We start from the raw sequence: 25,299 nt of genomic DNA on the forward strand, positions 1-25,299 counted from the left end.
GTCTATACTTTCATCATGTCATCAGTCTATCACATTTATAAAAATAAGTTTTATACATAACAATACTGTAAGTTATCAATCTATACAATGTCCACCTTGAATTTTTTAAGCATCGTAAACACATTTAAAGCATAGCATATTATTGTATTCTTTGGTAGTTTGATAAATATTTTTTTATGACGAATACTGCCTACCTATGAGATTGCTCAAAAACAAAAAATTATCCGCTGCCGAAGGATAGTACGAATTACGTCTGGTGGATAAGAAATTAACTTTTTTATGAGGAATTAAATACATAATATGACGTTTTCATTACCTTTTATACTATTCATTAATTTTTGTCTTGTATATCATATTGGGTAAACGCGTGATTGGGTAGGTATAGATGCCTACATTGCATATTTTTAAATTCCTTAAGTGGACTTCAAAAAATATTAATTGATGACCCCTGCTTCATTCTATATATATACGCGTAAATTTAAACCGACAATGAGGCAACAACAAATAATCATACAACGCTCCCGCACTACACACACAATACCATATTATATTATCATGTTTAACATGTCTTTATTATTGTTAGAATAGTATTGTATACAAGCATAATGATATAATAAAATATATTGTCCGTTGATAAAACCGCAGCGGGGTCAGCGGGGCAATCCTAATCTCGACGGCGGCAGAGTCCATCACGCGTCGTGTCGGAACGCCCGCAGTTACTCGCAGACTCGCACACACAACTCGGCCCACCCGTAGTATACGGTATAATAAAATAGTTCAACCGTAAGCGACAATAATTCGTCGAGTGCCGACGATCGTCTTAGTCGCGTCGCCCGTTTTCATCGTCATCATCGATCGATCCGCGAAATCGTTTGGTCGTTGTAAAAATCCGTCTCCTCTTCAGTCGTCGTCAACGACATGAAGACGGCCGTTGCAGTAGCTATCGTTCTGTCCCTGTGTGGAGCTTTTCCGTTCGTCTCAGGTACGTATCATAAAATAATATTATAGTTTCATTAATATTTTATAACTATTATTGTTGTTGTTATTCGCTTACACACGACGCACTCACCCTCCCCCCACCAAAATGAAAAAATAAAAATTTGTATTGTTTTATTTATTTTCTATACCTATGATAGCTACATAATTATTATACCTGCCGAATGTTTAACCGCACGGTCCCCAGTCGTACAACCATTTTACGATTTCTCAACATTCAATAATAAGTAAAATTCTTCTTCGTTTGGCATTTAATACTCTCTAAGAGTTTTTGCCGCCATCACAATCCCTTTCTACTTCTCTCGATCGTGCAGATTTATTTCTCTCCATTCCTGTACTCCCGTCTTGTTAACGTCTTCTTCCCAAGACACTTTCCTAAGTAATAAGTAACGGTCCCCATATATATATATATTATATGCCTATAGTTTACCATTATGACCGGACGACGTGTTCGCGCGAGTGGTACAGCGGATATTTCCATTTGCAAATTGTATTTTCCGTCCGCGTGGTGTATGATAACTAATGTTTCCTTAATCTCAGGTCTGCAGTGCACCACATGTTATTATTATTATTATTATTACTATTATAATATATACGCTGCCTATAAATCTGACCGCCATATTACGGTACTGAAATCCATAAACACTCGCAATATTTACACGATATATATCGGTATATACCTACTACCTACATATTATTATAATATACGTATTGTATGCCACCACTGCACCACGGCAACTTGTATACACATTTACACACATACATGTATATCTACGGTTTGGAGCAATTAATGGTCACCGTTGTAAACATTATATATTATAATAGTATATACTTTACTCGGCGTTTAGTCGTCGTCGATCAAAAATCATAAAATATAATGGCCTTTTTGATACGTATGATACACGTACAACATAATAATAATCACTATAATGATGATAACCAAGTGCGGATTCAAGGGGACTATAGATGCTCGCCCCCCCCCCCTACAGACGTCTAAGCTAATAATAGGTGATATAAATTACTTAATCCAGTCCTCTACTTTTTTAATATCCATTTACCACCAACATAGTTTGAATATTTTCATGTACCTACCATCAGACAAAATTACCTTTTTTTTTCTATAACAAAAGTGTATACGTTATATTGGAATTATTATTATTGGTATAATATGTAGAATTATTATTTATATAATTAATTATTATTAAAACCTATATCAAATGAACCAAATAAAATAGGTACTGTAAATAATGATCCTTTTCATTTTTCTTTTTTTTTTTTTTTTATAAAAAGAGATTTCTTTGTGTACCACCTATGACCTTTTCGAATTCCACGAGTTTAGAAACGCTGCTTAATCTATAAAACAGATACAGAAAAGTATAAACATTTTTTTATTTTGATCGCCTTGTTAACATTTTCGAAATCCATGCCTAGTGAAAACGTCTCGTAGGTTAAACCATAATACTATAATAGTATTATCAGCAAATGTATCAACTCATATGAATCAGCAGATTGAGGATTATGTACTGATTTTAAAGTTACTTCAAAAATCTATCCCTTACAGTATATTCTATACTGTATGCGAGCACCCCTCACATCATGTGGATTTTATAATTGTTATAGGAACTCGCCCTTATTCCTGGAACCAATCATATGACTTTGTGATTTTGTTAACATCGTTGCGTTGTACTCAACAGTATTGTTATTATTATTTATCGTGATTTGAACTCTTGAACTCTTGATATTATTTTCTCTATAAAAGAAATTTTTTGGTAAAACTCATCTAGTTATACAAATTCATGTTTATTTCAAAGACTAGAATTGCGTAGGTAATAAATTGGTAAATCCCGGTTCGTTTGTGCAAATAAACTATAAAATATATTAAAGAGCAATATTATTTCCGTGGGCAATATTTATAGATAAAATCTAGAAAGATTGTGCTAAAATGACAATATAATAATAATAATCATTGTGTAGACAAATGTTATAATTGAAGACAACCGTCAGTCATAGGCGGTCCCCCGATAATAATCCACTGTATTAAAATCGTGCATTGATGTTAGACTTTTTTTAAACAATCGATTTTTAAATTATTATAAGCTAACGTTTATTATTTTTTAAAATTGAAGGAATATCTCATGAATATTTATAATATACGACCGCTTTTATTTTCAATCATTCCGTTTTTGACGTTTAAATAAATTTAAATTTTCGGTATCATAATAATACACAGGGTTGATATATTGATTTATTAATTATATAATATACAATGGTAATTTATAAATTACCTAAATATTATATGTATATTGTAAGTTTTATACTTTCATACAAATGTATAATCTATGTTAAATAAAACATAACACGTCATATCACGAATTATATTTTATTTGTATTATTTGTAATATATTTAATATCAATAATTATATTGTGCGGTATGTACAAAAATATTATAATATTGGACCTTGTGTGGAGAGCTATTATACACACGATCGGTACAGCAGTCTCGATAGCTATTTTGTTTATTTTTATTATATTAGTATATCACATAATCAATACATATATTATATACATATATATGTAGAGAGAGAGAGAGAAAGACTATAGTATAGTTACACATTAGCTTACTACGCTTGTTAAAGGAACTACGTCATTAGCAGGTTTTACCTATATAGTAGGTATACAGTTATTATGTAAAATAAGACTCATAAACAATAACATTACGCCAATAATATCTTCTAATTCGAAATTTCAAATTTCAGTGATTCAACAAGAAAAATGTTGGACTTGGTACGGCTTATACTTATACATGCGTAACGGCAACTATCCCTTAAACTTTAAGGCTTAAAGCATAGATTCCTAACCTTTTCTGGTCCATGCCTCCATGGACCCCTTTGAAGTATAAAATATAATCAACAGACCCCCCTCACAAAAACAAAATATATATATATATAAATAAACAATTAAATACAATTTTTATTTTTATTATTTTGTCATGATAAATCTAATACCTACGTAATATTAATAATAACTAAAACTATATTAATATATTGTGAATAACCACTTTTTTTTTATAGTCAAAATAATTTTTAATGTAACATTTGCTGTTGTTTTGATTACATTATTGCCTTGAAATCTGAGATCGTATTGGACAGAGTAGTGCATATCATCCTTAATGTCCAATCGATTTCTTGCTTTAGTTTTAATTGTGACTACTGTAAAAAATCCAGACTCACAATGATAGGTGGTATCGAATAGAATCAGAAAGGTCATTGCCCTAGATACAGCTCACGGATAAGCCTTCGTCAACGGACACCAAAATTCGATTTATTAACCCTAGATTTATTGTTTGAAAATCGTGGCGTCCCATTTCTTTCGATCTTAAATTAATTAATTCGTCTTTAACGAGGTCTAAATAATCAATTGTATTTAAGCCCACGAGAAAAGGATTGCGTAACCATATTTCTGATTTCAAAAATGTAGAATCGAAATAATTACCAAATGAATTTTCGAGCACATCAAGATGTTCACAAATTTGTGTTTTTATGAATCTGGATAAAGCAATATTATTTTTGAATAGCTCCTGTTCAAGTGTTAGAAAGTACGGTAAATTTTCCGATTGAAGTCTTTTTTTCCACAGGGAAATAACAAATGCGTTTAATTTTTCGGGCGCGTCCATAATTTTTACTCTCATCCTTGAATCGATATATTTACTTCATTCAAATGACTAAAAATACCTATCAAATATGCCAATCCATGGACGAACTCAATACTATGAAAATGTTTTGAGAGTGAGCTTTGCCTTTCTATTAAAAAATAAGAAATTTCTTGTCGAAGTTCATACAAACGTTTAATAACTTATGCTCTGGAAAGACAACGCACTTCTGTGTATTAAAGAAGAACTTAATGTTCAGATCCCATTTCTTGATATAAAACTTTGAAAAGTTGGAGATGTAAGGCTCTAGCTCTGATGAAATTTACAACTTTATCACTGCAGTCGTCATAACTTCTTTTAAATTGGTTGGTAGAGTTTTTGATGCTAAAGCATGCCGATGAAGAAAAACAATGAGTGATGATGATATCGGAAATTTCCTTCTTTATTAATTCTGTGAAACAGGATGATTTACCAAGCATCGCAAAAGCACCGTCGGCGCACAGCGAACTGAATTTTTTTCATATAATTTAATTTATTTTTAGAAAAAAAAATTAGTTATTATTTCAAACATGTAAATTGCCCTTGTAGTTTTCAATAGAGGTTGACAAAATAAAAATTTTTCTTCACTAATTCCAGAATATATGTATTATGTAACGTACAAAAACTAATAATTGGATGAACTGAGAAATGTCTGTACTTTCGTCCAACTGCATACTAAATGGAAAAGGGGTTTAATCTAATTCCCGAACTACTTGTTCCAAAATGTTAGTAGACATATCAAAAATCCCGGAGTTAATAGTATCATTTGACAAAGGTACAGCTTCAATTTGTTTTCGTTGTTCCAAACCACATACTATATAATTCTACCATTTCTAATGCTCATGGTTCTATTAGTTACTCGCCAATTTTATGTGGTTTTTTACTTCTAACAAATTGCTAGTAGCAATGTGGTAAGCTATTTTGTAAAATTCTTCGAGACAAGGTTTTTGCTGAGGTACTAATTCAAGTTTAAGTAATGTATCGGTTTTTTCAAAATGTACTTTTTTGTTTGAAAGACTTCCTAATTACCTGATGCATTTTGATGATGTACCGAAGCAAGAAGTTTTTCAAGCTTAGTTGATTTCATGGTTCTATTTACACGGAATTTTCCACAGACAAAACATTGTGGTTTTTGTGTACCGTCGCGTTAAATAATAGATTTTAAACCAAACGACATATAAGAGTCATCGTACTTTCTTTTTTCGGCATTGCGAATATTGAAATATTATTAAAATTTAAAAATATAAAAAAAAAAAATGGAACAAAAACTGGAATGAATATTATGTGGATGGTCTAAACAGCAAAATACGACGCACAATGTACGATGCGACGGTGACAGGTTAACTGAAGTGATGGGTTTCCATGTTCAATTTAAATAATCGTTAGATTGTATGCCATATTCCCATGTATTATTTTATGATTACGACAACTTTATAGTTTATATTACATATAAAATTATCGTGATCTAAATTTTATATTTAAGAACATAGTTATTTTTCAAGTGGCAGAATGCGAGCAAGACATTATTATTGTTATTTCAAAAACGCTATCGAATCGAATTTATTTTTGAGATATTTAAAAAAAAAACGCAGCTACTCCATGGACCCCCAAGCAACCATCTACGGACCCCAGGTTGAGAACATATGCCTTAAAGAGATATGGCTCGTCTCCGCAATGCTTCTTAAACTCACATAAACACTGTTGTCCTTAGGACGGAGACTTTATTTACTGTGTTACTAATGATTTACTACTATCAGAGGGCAATTGTTACGTCCAAATAGTCAATATAAAACCATTATACTAACTTAAAGAATGAAATAAAATCAATAGATACTAGAGGTTTGTGTTTGTCTGTGAATCCATGATAGGTAGTAGGTAAGTTATATTGGTTGCATGTCGTAATGTTCAACAACGCCTTTAGATTTGCTAGGATAATAAATTACTCTTGCTTCCTATATAGAGCTTACCAGCTTCCGGACTTCGAATTAAATTAATCCTGCTTCCAAAACTGGCTGTTCTGATCCTCCAATACTCGACTCCAAGTGACCAAGAAAGTCATTGAACTCGTTGGTGTTTGAGCTGGAGCTAGGAGGCCAAAAGAAACTGTTTGGGTAGACCTAACCAGTTAAATAAGAATAAAGTCACCAATCAACTGGCCCCGGTCATAGCTGCTCAATGCTGTTCACTCGGTCTGACGGCTGTCGTCCTGTCGATCGTATCATCAATTATCTGAACGCATCACGGAGGGGCAATTAAATATATTGTTGAGCACATACGTAAAAATGTGAAATTGCAAACTTTGGAAGAAATAATTAGGAATCCTAAAAGTTATAAATTAAAGAGTGGTTATCACTACAATATTTTTGTTTCTAGTATTGCTGTTACTTTTCCTATTCATTATAAATTCAAAATTGTATACCCATCATTAGTGATGTAACTTATTTTAGCAAAAAAATTTGATTTAGAAATTTCCAAGAAAATTATTTTATTTTTATTTACATGAATTTCGTTGTGATAAAATAACAATACTGTGAATGCTACTGCGCAAATATCAAATATTACCTCAATGCTTATTAGTTGTAATTCAAAACAAAATATTCAAATTAATAAAATATGTACAGTATAATTTCAATATTATTAAATATTTTTAAAAATATCAATTTCAAATTATAAAGTGTTACTTAAAGTGTGCGTAAAATGTCAAAAAATAATAGAGATTTAAAAATAATGAATATTTTATTGATACTAATATTACATATACTCTGCTTATATTTATGATGACTAATGAATTAAAATGAATTACAATAAGGTAGTTCAAATTTAATACATCTGAGCAATCTTTGTGAATAGCTACCAGGTGGAACACATGTTTCCAATAAACCATAATAATATAACGATTATAAAATGTTTCACAATCATTTTCCCAATCGACTACACCGTCTTCGACGTTCATTTGTTCTGCATTACGACAATAACAATCGTAAAACCAACTTTCATTCAAGTAACCTGGCCAACAATTTACACCGTAATTGTAATCGCATAATTGTTTCTTATGTTTGGTGTTCAAACAATTGTGTTGGTTGCAAAAAAAATAAGTCAATATTATCAATGATTTTGCACATACAAATGTGACTATGCACATTCGCTCTACAAGACTGTTACAAAGATCACACACCGTTTTACGCATATTCTATCGATTCCCATAATAATTCCACATTATCGCAATTATTTACCTATTCTTGGATGGTCATTGGATCACGGAAGCGTACATATTCGCAATGTGATACACTAGGAATAAAAAAAAAGAAAATATAATGAAAATTATCAATAAATTTGTAAAACATAAGTTTTCATGTTCGTTTACGTTTATGTATTTATATTAATACACTGTATAGAACTGGAACGTTTGAAGTATAATTAGAAATCAAACTTATAGTCGATGGCATTGATTATCACTAATAAGATCTATGTAATTTATTGATTATCATGGTAATGTAACAATTGATGTCCATAAACATTATTATAGTTAATTAAAATTTTTTTTCTCGAGTACCTACTCAAACTAGTTATTAAAATGATGTTGCATTATTTAACTAGACGTTGGTCTTGATGTATTATAAACAATTATTTAATTAGGTGTTTTAGTGATCTAGTATGACGTATCAAAAACAAAATACGTTAATAATTATAGTTGTTATAACTTATATAAGTCTTGTAAATAAAACCAAAAATTATTGTACCCCACTTCTTTCATATCAGTGTTGTACTCAAATGGCTCACGAAGCTTCCCCCCTCAGACCGAATTATTTACCACTCAGTCAATACATTCTTTATATTAATACGTATACCTATGTAGGTTGAATTTATTTTTGTAAAAACATTGTGTTTGTATAGGTACCATTTTTTTAAATGATCGGTAATTTTTTAATTAAATTATGAACTACTAATATGAAAGACTAAATTGAATTTTTTATACATTTTTTTTTACTTAATTTGAACTTGAGACAACCTAAGCGAAGATGGTCTAACCAAAGTTACAAAAAAGTTAAGAAGTTGACGCTGTATAAAAAATTTTCAAATACCTCACTAAATGTCTAAAGTTATTAGATTGAAAAAAATGAAAATAAAATTGTATTCAATTTTCAAACCCCCTACTCTCCGAAGAAAAATGTTGCGTATGCCCACGCCACTACTTCATAGTAAATACCATATATAAAATACCAAATACGAAGGTAATTATTTAAACAGTTTTTATGGCGTGGACTTGTTGATTGTGGTTAGATTCAATCAATGCATTATAGATGAAAAGATGAAAAAGAATATTACTCAATAAGCTCTCAAAACATAAATACCGAACGGGTTCAAATAACGTATCGTATAGTAACACCCACTCACTCGAGGGCTCAATGACACACGTAACGCAGCCCACCCGGAGCATACATCGTTCGAGTGTCGACAATTATAGTCTTGTCCCGTCTCCCATCATCATCATCATCAATCGATCCACAAAATCGTTCGATCGTCGCGAAACCCGTCCGCTCAATCGTCGTCGACGAAATGAAGACGACCATCACAGTAGCCATCGCGCTGTCCCTATGCGGAGCTCTTCTATTCGTCGCGAGTCCGGCAGGTATGTAATAGCGTGACACACTGCACACTTATAGCACCGTTCTTACAATGTCCGGTTAAGTGTCAGCCAATGGTTAACCGATGGTTAGTGGGATTTCTACGGGCAGAATTCCGCCGGTTAAGTGTTCGTTAACTTTAACCGGACATTGTAAGAACGGCCCATAAAATTTTATTATTATTGTGATTTTTATTATTTTAACCACGAAATACTCAGCTCCCAAAACTTACTATTTCCAGGTGATAAGTAACAGGCTGTATATTATAAATGTATAATAATAAGTAACTTCTTCTCTGGAATTTAATACTGTCTAAGAGTTTACGCCGCCATCACGAACTCTCTCCATTTTTCTCGATCCTGAACTATTTCTTTCCATTCCTATACTATATTACCGTCTCAACGCACGCCATTAAGGTCCTCTTTCTTTCCTAAGCAATAAGTAACGAGCTGCATATTATACATTATTCCTTATAGCAGTTATAATCATTGCGGACAGACGATGTGTGATGCGCATATGAGCGACGTAGAGATTCCCATTTGCAAATTTTATTTTACGTCCACATACGTGTGGAGCATAATAACTAACCTGGAAACTAAATATGGGAACTCACCCTTATTTCTGGGACCAAACATATGAACTTGTCAATAATATCACTCTTCACGATTTAAGTTCAATTGTTATTCATGACAACGTCGCGTTGTCCTCAACAGTATTTATTATTATTATTATTATTAATCATAACTTGAACACTTGAGCTCTTGATATAGCGTTCTCTATTATATTGGAAAACGTTTTTTTCGCACAATTCGACGAATTTTATTTCAAAGTCTAAATTTGCGTAGGTACCTACATATATAATATTTTAAAGATAACGCTGTCTGCCCGTTTTGTTTGTACAAACAAAATATTAATATTAAAGAGCAATATTGTTTTCGCGAGTAATATTTACACTAAAATTCAGAAAGATTGTTAAATAATAACTATGTATAGGTAGTCTGTGTATAGTCATAAATATTATTATATAAAGTTCTCTATAGCCATATATGTATATACACTACTGCACTATCTACACTACACGATATTAAATATATTAAATATATAGATAATTAATAGCCAATAGGTATTATAATATTATCATATCCCTGCATTTTTTATCCAATTATATCTTTACATATTACATGTTATGTATTACTATCAAAATTAAATATATAGGTACACGATTGTTTCAATAAATTGATGATAAAATCTATTATTTTCTATGTACTTTTAACTATGGCCACACAATGGATACCTAAGAATAACATTGTACACATAGGTACCTACTGGCTACTGCCATATTAAATAAATTAAAAGACTAAAATCTGTTATTTTGAGGTAATGAGAATAATAAAAAACTATAATAGTTTATTTTGATTGCTTATAGAGTAACACTTCTTACAGAGTTATTATGTAGGTTATATTGGCTTAATATTGATATTAGCATAATAAATAAAATAAAACATACATAACTTTTAAATAATTTGCACTATTCCAAGTGTATATACACAATGTGTCAATGTATAATATTAATATATAATAAAAACCAAAAAATATAGGCTGGAATGCAATATGGACAGATACTGGATGCGGGGTACTCTTCTTAGAGCAAGCAATTGTTATATTATTGAGATAAGCGTGTTCAGGTGAAAATAAAATGATTATATATAACAGCAGTATTTGCTTCATCGAACTTAAATTTTTTATTAGGTATAGGTGGGATTTCATCGATTCCGCCAGACCTTTTTATACTTGGGGATAAGGTTTATCGATTCCGCCAGCATCGATTCTGACAGTGCAGGTAGTCTAAAAACAACCTACCAATTTTATTTATTTAACTATGTATACTGTATTATTTTATATATATTATATTAATTCACATTGCACTAGTTTTGCATCATCATATTAAAACAATACCACTGTATAACTTAAAACTACATTTGACTAAATTAATTTATATTTAAATTAATTATTGAATTATTTTGTAGATAGCTATATTATTATTATTGTAACATTTTATTTCTTTAACTATATTGTATTATTATTATATATATATATATATTAATTCACATTGCATTAGTTTTTCATCATCATATTATAAAAAATATATTTGACTAAATTAATTTATACTAAAATTAATTATTTAATTATTTTTTTATGCATTTGCTAGGCTGAGGTAAAACTTGGAAGGTGGCGGAATCGATAGGTTGTTTTTAGACTACCTGAACTGGCGGAGTCGATACTAGCGGAATCAATGCTACATTGGCGGAATCGATAAGTCCCCGTATAGGTATACCAAACTAAACAGGAGTTAAAAATTATAATAAATAAAATTATAAACCTACCCGTACTACTGTCGTACGATTTTATTTTTATTTATTTAGTGCTATAATTATAAATACTTTTTAAACGATATACATTTGAATATCATTATTAACTAGTAACTACCTAAATAGTTTTGTGTTAGTTTTGCGTTAGTATACAATAGAAATATTTTTATGACAATAATTGTGTGTGCATTCATCCAGAATAGTGACTTCAGGTCTAGATTAAATAAAAATACATAAAACTAATACCATAATAATATTATAATCCTATTCCTTCCCTCGAAATCTAATACAATTGTTTAATATGTACCTATAGCGACAGACGCCGTAAACAGTTGTCAGTTGTACGTGTTAGTCGAGTAAATTAGTAATTCCTTTGATAATATTATATTCCATACCCGCAATACACGTCGTCTGCAAAATTTTGTAGGTTCAGAGTGTTTAGACTGTAATACTGTATTTTATATTACATTATAAAGCTACTAAATAAATGTAGCATTAGAGATTGTATTATTTTGTCATAAACCTACACGGATAGTTTACACTGCATAAGACTCATTATTATTATTATATTTTAATTATTTTCTCAGAGCTTTTTTTCTAAATTCAAATCAGCCTACGTCCAAGGTTCTAAGTAACTGAATAACTGATATTATCTAAAATATCCATAATTGAATTTTAAGATACATATGACACGTAGGATAAAGATTTTTGTATAATCCCCAATATATTATAATTTATAGGTAGGTATAATTGAGCCTGTGTATAAACGACTTAGAAAGTTAAAGTTAAGTTAAAAGCCAAGTTAATTTTAATTTTTAACATAATTTTTTTTTCCTCTCCAATTGTTCCAATTATTACCTCACTTATATCCTTCTTCAACCAGGCTGGTTTAAAAATTTTATTTATTTATTTGTAATAACTAATAATATATTTTCTATCATTAATTGTATATACTTTTACGTACTATATTTGTAATCATATAATTGTCGAAACTAATCGTTAGCAAAGTTTCATTTAGATAAAAAAAAACTTAATTTTAGATTCTGAGCGGAGCGATGAATGTATTGATTTTACCATGATGTGTTTTTTTATTTTTTGTGTCTATCATCACGTTTTGGGGCAGTAAAAGTGCTTCGATTTTTGACTTCAGTACCTCGTTCGATCAGAAAGTGAATCTAGTTGGTACTTTGGGGAGTCAAAAGTTTCTCAATATTCTAAATAATCAAGAAAAACAAACTAAAAATTAAGGGAAAAACGGGAAATTTTACGCACACTCATTTTTCGACAAAATTGATTTTGGTTTTTGATGTAACATTAAAACAAATGACCATAGATAGGTACATGAAATTTTCACCGAATGTTTATACAGGGTGTTTCTGAAGTGTGTGAGGTAATTAGTATACGCATATTTACTGTGATGCCACAATGAAGATTTTTTTGGAATTTATTTTCTAACTTCAAAATCTGGGTTTTTTAATGTTATTTTTAGAATTTTATCTTGAATGTAAAAATGAACACTCTAGTCGTATTTTTTGAAAAATTCTTATACGAATCGAGATATCGCATCATTTTTGCGCTTGTCACGCGTTTTTCGCACTCGAATCGCTAACTAAAAAAAAAGTCGTGCGACACATCGATTTGTATGATAATACCGCAAGAAAACTAGTGGTGATAATTATTTGTTGTCATTGATAATACATAATTAATTAACACATTGTTTTACATTGTCGACTAATAAAAAATATGAAATAATAACAAAATTAGGGATAACAGAGTTTTAAACGATTTTACGTATTACACGTCGCTTACGACAACTTAGTAACGACAAGTAAAATACCTAGAGTTTTGAATAAAATAAATCACCAATTGGTGATATTAGTTAAATACTTAAACTAATTAATTAAATGAATTAGTACTTACCCAACATAAAAACCATGTGCCATTGCGCAAAAATCAAAATTTAAATTAAAAACTTTAAATCTTAAAAATAAATATTAATATTTTAAATGTCGTTCAATGACAAGTATTGGACTGAGCTTTAATCAGACCAACTAATGTTTATCATGTACTCTGTAAGGAGTACGGTCAATTCAATATTAACGATAAAAGTATAATATTAGGTTCACTAATAAATAATAATAATAGTATAAAATAAAATGTTTATCTTATCGAGTCAAAATAATTATGTTAAGTACTGTGATATCCAAAAACTGGAATTTCAGTATAAACACACAAATAGGTAGTTTCTTTTTTCTCTAACTTTTATAACTTTATAAAGTTAAAAGTTATTTAATAAAGGTATTACATAAATGTATGATAATAAATTTGATCGTTTAAAACTCTGTTAACCCTAATTTTGTTATTATTTCATATTTTTTATTAGTCGACAATGTAAAACAATGTGTTAATTAATTGTGTATTATCAACGACAACAAATAATTATCACCACTGGTTTTCTTGCGGTATTATCATACAAATCGATGTGTCGCACGACTTTTTTTTTAGTTAGCGATTCGAGCGCGAAAAACGCGCGACAAGCACAAAAATGATGCGATATCTCGATTCGTATGAGAATTTTGCAAAAAATACGACTAGAGTGTTCATTTTTACATTCAAGATAAAATTCTAAAAATAACATTAAAAAACCCAGATTTTGAAGTTAGACAAAAAATTCCAAAAAAATCTTCATTGTGGCATCACAGTAAATATGCGTATACTAATTACCTCACATACTTCAGAAACACCCTGTATAAGTATATTCTATCCACCATGCAATTTTCAAAAATTTTCGACTTAAGTTGAATTATTCATAGGCATTTGAAATTGTCGATCATTATTAGTTTTTTAGATTCTGGACGAAGTAATGAATGTATTGATTTTACAATGATGTGTTTTTTTTTTTTATGTTTTTTTATGTTTTTTTTTTGTGTCTGTGTACAGCATATCTAGTCGAAATAATGCTTCGATTTCAAACGGTGTAAAATTGAAGATCCTTGGTGCATTATAGAGGTCAAAAGTAAACATTTTCCAACAGTTTTCAAAAAAATCGATATTTTTATATGGTTGTAATTCAAAAACTAATCACTGTAAATACTTGAAATTTTCACCAAATGTTAATGTTAGTCATATCTATATACAGATTAATTTTCAAAAATTTTCGACTTTTTTTGAGTTATTTATAGACCACTGAAATTTTCGACTTTTTTGAGAATTTTTTTGTTTTGAGATGTTTACTGACATTTTAATTGTTCAACTTTTTTGGTTTTTTTTTCTATAAATATCGATAAAAATTTAGTTATTGGGTAGAAAAGATTGAAAATGTAATACAAGGCTTCTAACACATTATAACAAAAGCAGTTAAAAAATATTAAAAATACATAGGCACGATTTTTTTTTATAAGCATTTAAAGTTCGAATTTTGACTAAATACGTAAAAATTACGGCAATGTTCAAATTATCTTAGGTAGAAATTCATAAAAGTTTTTCTTTTTAATTCTAAGATTTGAAAATTTAATACAAGGCTCCTAAAATATTTTTACAATACTTAGCAGTTGAAAAATAAAAGAAATACATAGTCACAATTTTTTTTTATTAGCATTCAAATTTTGAATTTGGACAACATATTATGTAAAAATCACGAAAATTCTTAAATTATTTTATGCTAGAAATTCATAAAAAATTTTACTTTTATATCTAAGATTTGAAAATTTAATACAAAGCTCCTAAAATATTTTTACAATAGCAGTTGAAAAATAAAAAAAATACATAGGTAGTCATAATTTTTTTTACAATCATTCAAATTTTAATTTGGACAACAAACGTAAAAATCACGAAAATTCGCAAAAATTTTTAAGCTAAGAATTCATAAAAAAATTTTTTTTAATCTAAGATTTAAAATTTTTTAATAATCTATGATATATACTAAACAGATAAACCGTCTTCACTCAGAATCGTTTTTCGTATACAATGGTATATTATCATAATTGGATTCAAATTTAATTCCATCCATTACAGTAACCCACTTGTAACCTACTGTACAGCAGAGCGACATCCACGACTTACCGGCCTTGTTTTTAAATTTAATTTTCAATAACTTAGTTTTTAACTATTAATGATAAAAAAAAAGTTACTTATATAATCAAATTCAAGTGACGGTAATTTATAAATAATTAAATAGTAAATATAATAAAACTATAATTGATGATGAATGCATCTTATTTTTTTCACATTAATAATATGCATATTGTATTAACATTTAGGTATTTTTACTATCTTAAATCATATCACTGGCTATTTATATAACAATAAAAAAATAAGTTAATTGTAAATCTTCATATAACTTTTAACCTATAAAGTTATAACCGAGTTTTAAAAAAACATAGGATAAGTATTAACTTTAAACTTTTTGAATGTTTTTTTTATCAACTTGACATAGCTCAACAAATTATATAATATTAAATTTCCCAGGCTTGAGTGTAATAAAATTTAATATCCATTAATTTACGTTGTAGTTGCAGATATTGGATTCTATTATGCATTTCATACATAATAAACATAATATATATTATTATATTATAATATATAAATTATTTATTTATTCAAATTCGAAATTTTAGTATATATAAAGATCATAATATGAAACAAGCTGGTGTTTTTAAATAATCCCAATCTTTTTTAATGTAAATTGTTAAGCTGATGATTATTTTTTTAAAGGTTAATGCATAGGAAATTGAGCTATGATTATTTGAAAATTAAAACTAATATTAATTTATTCACGTTTTATAATATGTTAAGATTCAGTCAAAGAACTATATTATAATATTTAATGTATTTTTGATTTCATGCGAAACCATTATTAAATCCTATCATCCTCCGTTTTTAAATGTCAATAACTCAATGTCTCGATATGAATACTTACTGGATCCATCCTCTTTAATAATTCACTTAAATAAAAAAAGAAATATTTATTTATCTCTACAGGACACTACGCGCATTAAATGATATACAATGCCTAAGTTATTTTAGTTTTATTAGAAAATAAAATATAATCTTTTAGTAATTAAGTGTACTTAAACATGTCAAAAATCGAAATGCAGATAAATGCATTATTAAAATATAAAGTGATGGGGATGATGTTTCGTGAATCACCTTGTCTATATACAACAATATCATAAAATATCATACTGCTATTATTCCGCTATGAGCTTTCCAATCAATTATAAATTGATCCTTGCATATATAAGTGCATGCAATATTTTTGTTTATACATCATTTATTTAACCTTGAGTTTTCGATAACCCGTTAAACGAATGTATAGTTTCAATGAAACTATGTTAGCGGTGGAAAATTCGTTTTTATAATTTATATTTAAATTTTATTATATTCTTCGAAAACCCTTTACATCTCTGGTCCACAACTCATTAGCCATCAATCATTATCAGGATTAGAAAAATAGATTTTTTATTATTATACAATTATCATTCTTTAATTCTTACCGTTTAAAAGGTGATATTTCTTTTATAATCGTTTGTATTTTTTTCAATTCTAATATTATGAAATGTGTTGCGACACTAAAATTTGTTTGAATACCTATTTATTTCATACGAACAGAAAAGAAATTTGACACCGTTTGTCTATGCGTCGCACTATAACAATATACATTTCATTTGGGGACTTTTTAGCTTTTAGTTAGAGAAAATGTTTTTAAAACATTTTTTGATTATCACGACCCCACATATAATATTATGTCTGCAGCTAACTTTTAGTTTTTGATATATTTTATTAAGATCTTTCTGATATTAATAGGACATTTTTTATATGCACGCTATCAAATAACTATATTAACCAGGTAATGAGATGATACCCACAAGGTCCCCAGATGATTATAACACTACACTATAGTCTTGCATATTAATTATTTATGAAACAGAATGTATAAATTCATTAAAAATAAGTGTTGTCCATCTATAATACACATGAGATCAAAAAGTTGCTGTACAATAATTATGAAGTTCTAGTTTTTGGAAATGAGAAAACAATTATAAATCTTGACATTAAAAATATTATCTATTAGTTATTACATAAGTATAGTTGAAATACACTGAAATATACATTTCTATACATGTTATAAATTAATATTGGTCATGATACTCATGAATATAATAGTTAAATGACGATTTCAAAACGTACCGAATTTAATTTAATTACAGTTATAATGTCTATTAAATATTAGCATGATATGAGTTAACTTTTTATAAAATATGAAAACTTACAAACAATTCCTTATCTGCAAAAAAATATGTCAAAATTCCATTTGCATAAAACGATTGTCATGCAATTGTTTTAATATATGTATATATTTGATGCCTACAATTATTAGACCATAGTAATTTTATTTATTTTTTATGATATTGATTGATTATATTATCTAAATGTTATTACTTGTTTTAATAATTTAAAAATATAATAAAATATAAATACATATTGAAATCATAATATTCATGGTTAACTTGTAGTATATTTTCGAGCATTATAATTATTGTGAAATGCATTATTGTCAATTTCAATTTATAGTAAAAGTACAAAGTAAACAAATTTACAAGACTATTCGAAAACCATTTCATATTTACAAAATAACACATAGGTAACAATTGATTTTGATTACAAGCCACTAAGATAATCGTTTTCTAAATTAAAGCAAAATATCATAATATATTAATTAAATAAAAATATATTTAATTTAAATTCCTAATTATATAAAAACGCATGTGTTCTAAAATATATTTACCAACGTACCAACGCGAAGATTCACTCAAAAATGAAATAATTATTTCTAAGTATAGTTTATTGTTATCTGTTTTATTGTTAGTTAAACATTTTGAAAATTAATTTATTTATGATTTTTAATATAATGTTATATACCTATCTCGGTATGGATTTAATTTAATTTAAATTTTAGTCGCACTGTCAATAAATCCCGGCTTTAAGCCTTTTTTTCCAGCCAATAACGAATAATTCGATTTTTAAATGTGTCAGATTTGATAAATCCCATCTTGCATTAATTTTGAAACTAAAACGATATTTCTTTCTTTCTTTTTTTTTGTTTAATCGAATTTTAAAAGAACATTTAAATTGATACACAAATTAAAGCCAAGAAGCCAAATTTAATAACTAAATTAATATAAGAATAAATAATTATAAAATATAAAAATAAATAGATTTCTTAATTTCTCTATGTTATACATACATATATTTTTACTATAACGAGTACAATTTACACGAGTGTATAAATGTTCTAATCCGTTTTATCATTATTTCGTTGTGAATTTACAGTTTATTATATTGACATTGAATAAGACCAAAATATATAATAAAATCAGTGGCCATATTGCCATAACGTCGGTTGTGTTGTTGTGTTGTGATTGCATCTGATAACTCGTTTATTGCTCGACATATATAAAAATGGTTCGAATAAATATGTCTTTTGCCGTTTTTGTATAAACTTGCCGATAAAGTTTCGAACACAGAAAAGGTTCTTTTGCGAAATAAACGTCCATATCTGTTAACATAAATAATATATCATAAAATGTTCGATTGCAATCTATGAGGGGGAGGGGGGTATATTTTCGTATTATATTATCTAAAAACATACAAAAGGAGTTTTCGATGAAATCATTATTATATATTTGTAAAAACAATGCCCAGGGAACGAAGCTAACTACAACTATACAAAATTATTATTTTCTTAAATATAAAAAAAACCGAATAATAATATAGATTAACATAAAATCATAATAACATGTAGGTACTTGTGTAAATATTTTGTATAAAATCCTTTCCGGAGTTTGATACAGGTTTGATATAATAGGTAAGACTTTCAGTAACTAACCACAATTTTTTTTTTTTTTATCTTAGTCGCCTTGCCGGTAGCCGAAGATGGACAAAATGAAAGTGCGACGACTGCTACCGAACCTCTAATATCCACGACCGAAATTTTGCTACCGACCTCCGACAAACCAATAGAGTCCTCAACTGAGAATGTGGTCCAGACCACCGCTGATCCTACAGATACTACGACTGAAATTGTGTACGACACCACTACCGAACCAGCAGAGTCCACGACCGAGAATGTGGCCCAGACCACTGTTGAGCCTACAGACACCACGGCCGAAATTGTGTACCAGACCACTACTGAATCAGTAGAGCCGACGACCGAAATTGTGGTCCAGACCACCACCGAACCATTAGAATTGACCAGCGTTAACGCGGAAGTTAGTGAATCAACAACAGCGGTTAATAACACGATGCCAGTAGAAGTTGTCAAAGATAAGCTGAGCGAACAGATCAGAAAAATTCTGAAACACTACCAGCGACCTGACCCCGTTGGCTTTCCAGGTGCCCCAATTCCCGATCCACTAAGCATACCCCCAATGAACAAAGACTTTGGCATGGCGTACATGACGTTCAAAAACATGACCGTACACGGGCTGTCCAAGTTCAAAGTGGAAAACGTCAACACGGACTTGAAGAATATGCGGGTAAGTGAAAAAAAAAAGAAAAATATTATATTTGTTTATTTATTTTATTTATTTGCATTAACGAAAATAGTACTATATGGCATAGTAAATAACTCATAAAATAGTGACTGATTGAAAAGTTTAATAACCTAAATTATAAAACTTAAAGAGCTAAATATAGATAATAAATAAAATGAAAGAATAAGAATGGAAGGATATTTACTGCTCATTGGTCAACCGCATCACTCCAACAATAGTTAGTGTATTGTGAAGTATTAGTTATTTGTCAGGTAGGTTAAACATTATTACGAAAGAAACAAAACTGTAATAATAACTGTTAAATTCTTGAATTTCATAAAGCTATTGCCAGACTGTTTCAAAATATAATGTAAGACCACATACATCAATAATTACAAATTGGGACAAACAGTACCTATAATTTCGCTATTTGCATGCTGAGGTTCGTTTTACAGCTTATTTACATTGTTAGAACATTAGTGTTTTTATTGCAAGTCTTGAATAAAAATTATGTCAACTTTTATAGTATTGACGACCGCAGAATAACCAAAATATATTATAGGTAGGTGAAACTAAATCGTAAATTGTATCATATTATATACAGATAGGTCGAGAACATACATATTAATATCTCTGTATGGGACAACAGTTGTCGTGGTAGGAGGAAGGGGTCAATGGGTCATATCTCCCCTTTGGTCTATTTTGTCTTATAAAATATAAGATAAATCAATGAAAATATATATTTACCGCTATAAATAACGTGACTTGAGAATAGTCAAAAATTCATATCCTTTTCACCCCCCCCCCCCTTCCACTCAAAAAAATCTGATCTTGCCATTGACGGACAGTATATATATCATTGATTTTAGTGGTATCCACTGTTATAATATTTAATTTAATTACACGAAATTTGAATAGGTACTTCGGATATACTCAGTCCCGTGACATAATAATATTTTCTTTTTTATCACCTGCATTCATTCAAATTGTGATATAATGGAATTTTAAACGATTATAAGCGATTTCTCCCACTTTAGAAGACTGCAGTAGCAATCAACGTTCTATTTAAAAATTCATTCAAGTGCCAACCGATTTTAGTATAGTACCTAAACCTTTACATAAACAGTCTATAATATGTGATGCAATGTGGCGCACAGTCATACATTCAACTGGGGAAACGCTCTGAGTGTACGTCCCGGCCGGTTTTGCTAACTCACGGATGGGTCACCATCCTGGTTTTTAGCAACAAATTCTTGCCACACTTACAAAACGCGTTCCAACAAACCTCCCCCCCCCCCCACACACACACGCAGAACACCAGACTGACAACTTTAGTAGTTGAAGCCGAAATTCTAACTAAAAAAAAAGTCTATATACCAACTATGGCTATGGCTACAATACTACATTAGATATTTATACCTTTATGCCATTTTGAACTTGAGATACACACGCTACACACGGTAAATGGACGTTTCGCCCCCGTCAAAAAAACCAGTCCACGGACGTTTCGTCCCCGGCAATTTTTAAGGTAGGACGTTTCGTTCCGGAGTGTTATAAGACATAGGACTTTGGTCCCCGGCATATTTTGATTAAAGGACATTCGGTTTAAATTTTATTTTTAATTAAATTATATTAAATTTCGAAGTAATAATACTAAAAAAAAATAACAAACACATGGAAAATCGTATGACTGAGTACATCAATGAGAAGCTTGCGTGAATTGAATACTTAAAGAAAGTTTACTTCAAATTTGCAAATCAACGATTTTTAATAATTGTATTTATTATATTTAATTATTTGTATTTTGTACCTACACCTAGTGATGACTATAGTTAACTTCCAAATCAACGATTTAAAATTATATACCTATATTATATCATTTTTTTTCTGCAATATCTAGTATAGTATATAGGCTATAGGCAAGTAATAAAGATTTTACGTTTAAATTTTGACTACGAGTAATATTGTATAACTATATTGTGTGAATATTGATTATGTATTTGTAATTTTGTAATATTGTCATTTAAAAATTAAACTGTTCATTTAAAATTAAATTGCTTATCAAAATATGCCGGGGACCAAACGTCCTATGTCTAATAACTCTCCAGGACAAAACGTCCTATCTTAACAATTGCCGGAGACGAAACGTCCGGGGACTGGTTTTTTTTACGGTGGTGAAAATACGGGGGCGAAGCGTCCACGATTCGCTACACGCATGATCTTTCGGCATATTTTCACAAGAGTTATGAATGTTATGACATATTATAATAAATTGTATGCCTCTACTGCCTTTAATACGTCATCGGTGGTTGATAATAAAATGGGGCCAAAGAGGTACAGTCCGCAATTAGGTACCATTGCAACCACACTCAATCGATTCGTTGTTGACATTCCGATGCAGTACACCGATTAAGTAAATATTTTATCCAAGTACGTATACCTTTTTATACATGAATAACAAAACGTTTTGACGCGTGAGTTCGTTTGAAATATACCCTAGGCTATTTGATCGTTCCTTTGAAACCGTATATCGTTAGTATGTTATTGGCTACGAAATACAAAGTTATACTGTCAACATAAATAGTTTATAATAACTGATATATTATAATTTGAACCATTATACATATTTCTGGATTATAATAACCATATTATATTATATGCAGTGCGGGTCGGGTCGACGTAGTATTACAGCACACTCGTTGTATGCCGCACATTTAATAACGTTTATACTGTTTATATAGCACTTATAAATGAAAATAATTTTTAAATAACTGAAATTGTTGTTTTTTATGGTCGATTAACAAACATAATTAAATTTTTATGTTCAAAAGTATTACTAGATGTGCCCTTCAGATGCGTATTATAACTTTATCTACCGTTAATACAATTCCAAATAATATAAAATATAATTTTATAACTATAAATCTAATTGTCTAGGATAGGAGGATCAGTGGCGCCAAAATATATATTTACCTATGACAGCTGTCATAGGTGATTTTAGTAGGTAGGAGAGTTACGTTTGTCATTCTAAATATATTAAGATATGGATAATTGCATGTATTAGACATTACTGTCATTGTAAAAGTTGATAATATTTCATAAAAACTAAAGGTAAGGTAATTATATGAAATAGGTGGGTTTCAAAATTTTATGAGGAGGTGTCTGATGTCATAGGTAACATTTTGGACTTTGGCGTCATTGAGCAGGATCAGTAATCAATTAATAGAATAACAGTTATAACAACCTTTATCAATATTACTTGAAAAATGTGATGGCTCCCTCAAACGGCTTCCACCCATTTTTTGCTTATTCCTGACCAGTTATTGTTCCTTCGATAAATATTTCACCCAAAATCTCCCAATGTATGATTGTTATATTTATATATTTCAATGATAAATTTAAAAAAGAACACATTCCATAATATCAAATATTTTTTGAATATTTAATTCACACTATCAAATATATCATGATATTATTATTAGTCGTTGTTTGGAAGTTAACCGTTTTGTAAAAAGGGTCTCGAAAACGATCGATACTTGCCATGTTGTCTTTTAATTTAACATTATTTAAAACATCTCTTACACCAGATGTAGTTACAGTACCTAGTACAGTACAGTAGTTTTATATCAAAAAATTGATTAACGAAGAAGGGGTTTCGGGACAATAAGTTTAGGGTGGCGAAATCTGGAGGAGATCGCAAAGTGTTATGTTTTAGGTAATCTGCAATTTCCACTAAACACGAGCATGGGTACTACTCGATCCGTCTCGATCCGTTTTTACACAGATTAGCTCTAACGGTACAACGGTGTTCGCAGGTTTATGTGCTTCTGAAAATCAAGAGGATGTACGTCCTAGGAAACTACACGTTGAGGTCGTGGCTGAGCCGACCGGCGTCGGGCCCGTTCAACGTGACGCTCATCGACGTGGAAGCCGCCGCTGAGGCTGCGCTCGAACCGGACGAGGACGGCAACCTGCAAGCCACCGAGACGGAGATGGACATGCAGTTCAAGGACTGCGAGCTGGACTTCAAAAACCTCGGGTTCGCCGCTTCCATGATGCAGGGCGTCATCAGCACAATGGGGTCGGTGCTGTTCGAGGGCATCAAGCCGTTTATCATCAGCGAGGTGAACACCAACCTGCGGGCGGACGTCAACGCCCAGGTGAAGGCCATCACTAGCAAGCTGCCCAAGATGACGGTGCCAGTACCGGACCTGGCGGTTGCCGAAGGCCGGGCGTACGTCCGGCGGATGGGCTTCGACCCGTACCACATCGCCGACCGACACATCGCCGAGGGCCCACTCAACTTCACGATCACCGAGCTCACCGTGTCCGGGCTGTCCAACTTCAAGCGGGTGGGCGACATCGGGCTGCAGATCCGCGGCCCCGTGCTCCAGATGTCCGTGCACGTCATCACCGGCGCGGTCAACGGGTCGCTGCGGTGGAGCTACCTGCTGGGCCTGACCAAGACGTTTGGCCGAGCGGGCGTGTCCAATTTCACCGTAGACCACATACAGGTCCGGGCTCTGGTCAACCAGACGTTGGACATCCGCAACAAGCCGGTGCTGGAGAAGCTCGACATCGAGGTCGGCAAGATCGAGGTGCAGATGGACAGGAAGGAGCCGCTCGACTACGTCATCGAGATTGCAGTCAACTCGTTACCGTCGCTGTTGCGGCACATCATCGTCGACGCGCTCGAGGAACCCATCAAGATGAAGGTGCAGACAATACTGGACGACGTTGAAGTCGAAAAAATGGTAGAAGACAGGCTGCCCGAACTCGACAGGATGGTCGGCGATTGATTGTCCACTCACCCACTCTCACACACCCACCCTATCATCATCGATCCTTTTCCATCCACCCACCAGACCGCAAGTTCTTTTTGAAAGTTATGTGATACCGCAAATATAGAAATGATACATGATAATATAATATTTTTAGCCACCTGCACAGGTACGATAATTGGTATCAATAATATGTACCAATAAATATACATTGTCTCTGCTGTAGTTCTACGAATCTAAATCTCTTCAAACACCCTTCTTTCCGTCAAACCAACTCTGTTCGACATTGAGTCTTCCACTTGGTGT

General features: G+C 30.8%; 1 protein-coding gene across 1 annotated transcript; it reads left to right on the plus strand.

Annotated features, from left to right (window-relative positions):
- The first annotated feature begins 695 nt into the window (after window positions 1-695).
- LOC107161910 (uncharacterized) lies at window positions 696-25,218 on the plus strand. The gene is made up of 3 exons (XM_015508527.2): window positions 696-982; window positions 19,593-20,215; window positions 24,028-25,218. Exons 1-3 carry the CDS (start codon window positions 919-921, stop codon window positions 25,009-25,011), a joined length of 1,671 nt encoding a protein of 556 aa, XP_015364013.2. The 5' UTR covers window positions 696-918; the 3' UTR covers window positions 25,012-25,218.
- Window positions 25,219-25,299: the final 81 nt, after the last annotated feature.

This window comes from Diuraphis noxia, unplaced genomic scaffold (assembly GCF_037042655.1).
Source record: "Diuraphis noxia isolate RWA-SAM2 unplaced genomic scaffold, SU_Dnox_SAM2 contig0002, whole genome shotgun sequence".
NCBI classification, from domain to species: domain Eukaryota; kingdom Metazoa; phylum Arthropoda; class Insecta; order Hemiptera; family Aphididae; genus Diuraphis; species Diuraphis noxia.

What these genes read in the sequence shown, in the direction of transcription:
- LOC107161910 (XM_015508527.2), top strand. Translation starts at nt 919, where the DNA reads ATGAAGACGGCCGTTGCAGTAGCTATCGTTCTGTCCCTGTGTGGAGCT. An exon ending in AGCTTTTCCGTTCGTCTCAG is followed by an intron (nt 983 to 19,592) that starts GTACGTATCATA and finishes TTTTTATCTTAG; the next exon opens with TCGCCTTGCCGGTAGCCGAA. An exon ending in CGGACTTGAAGAATATGCGG is followed by an intron (nt 20,216 to 24,027) that starts GTAAGTGAAAAA and finishes CGGTGTTCGCAG; the next exon opens with GTTTATGTGCTTCTGAAAAT.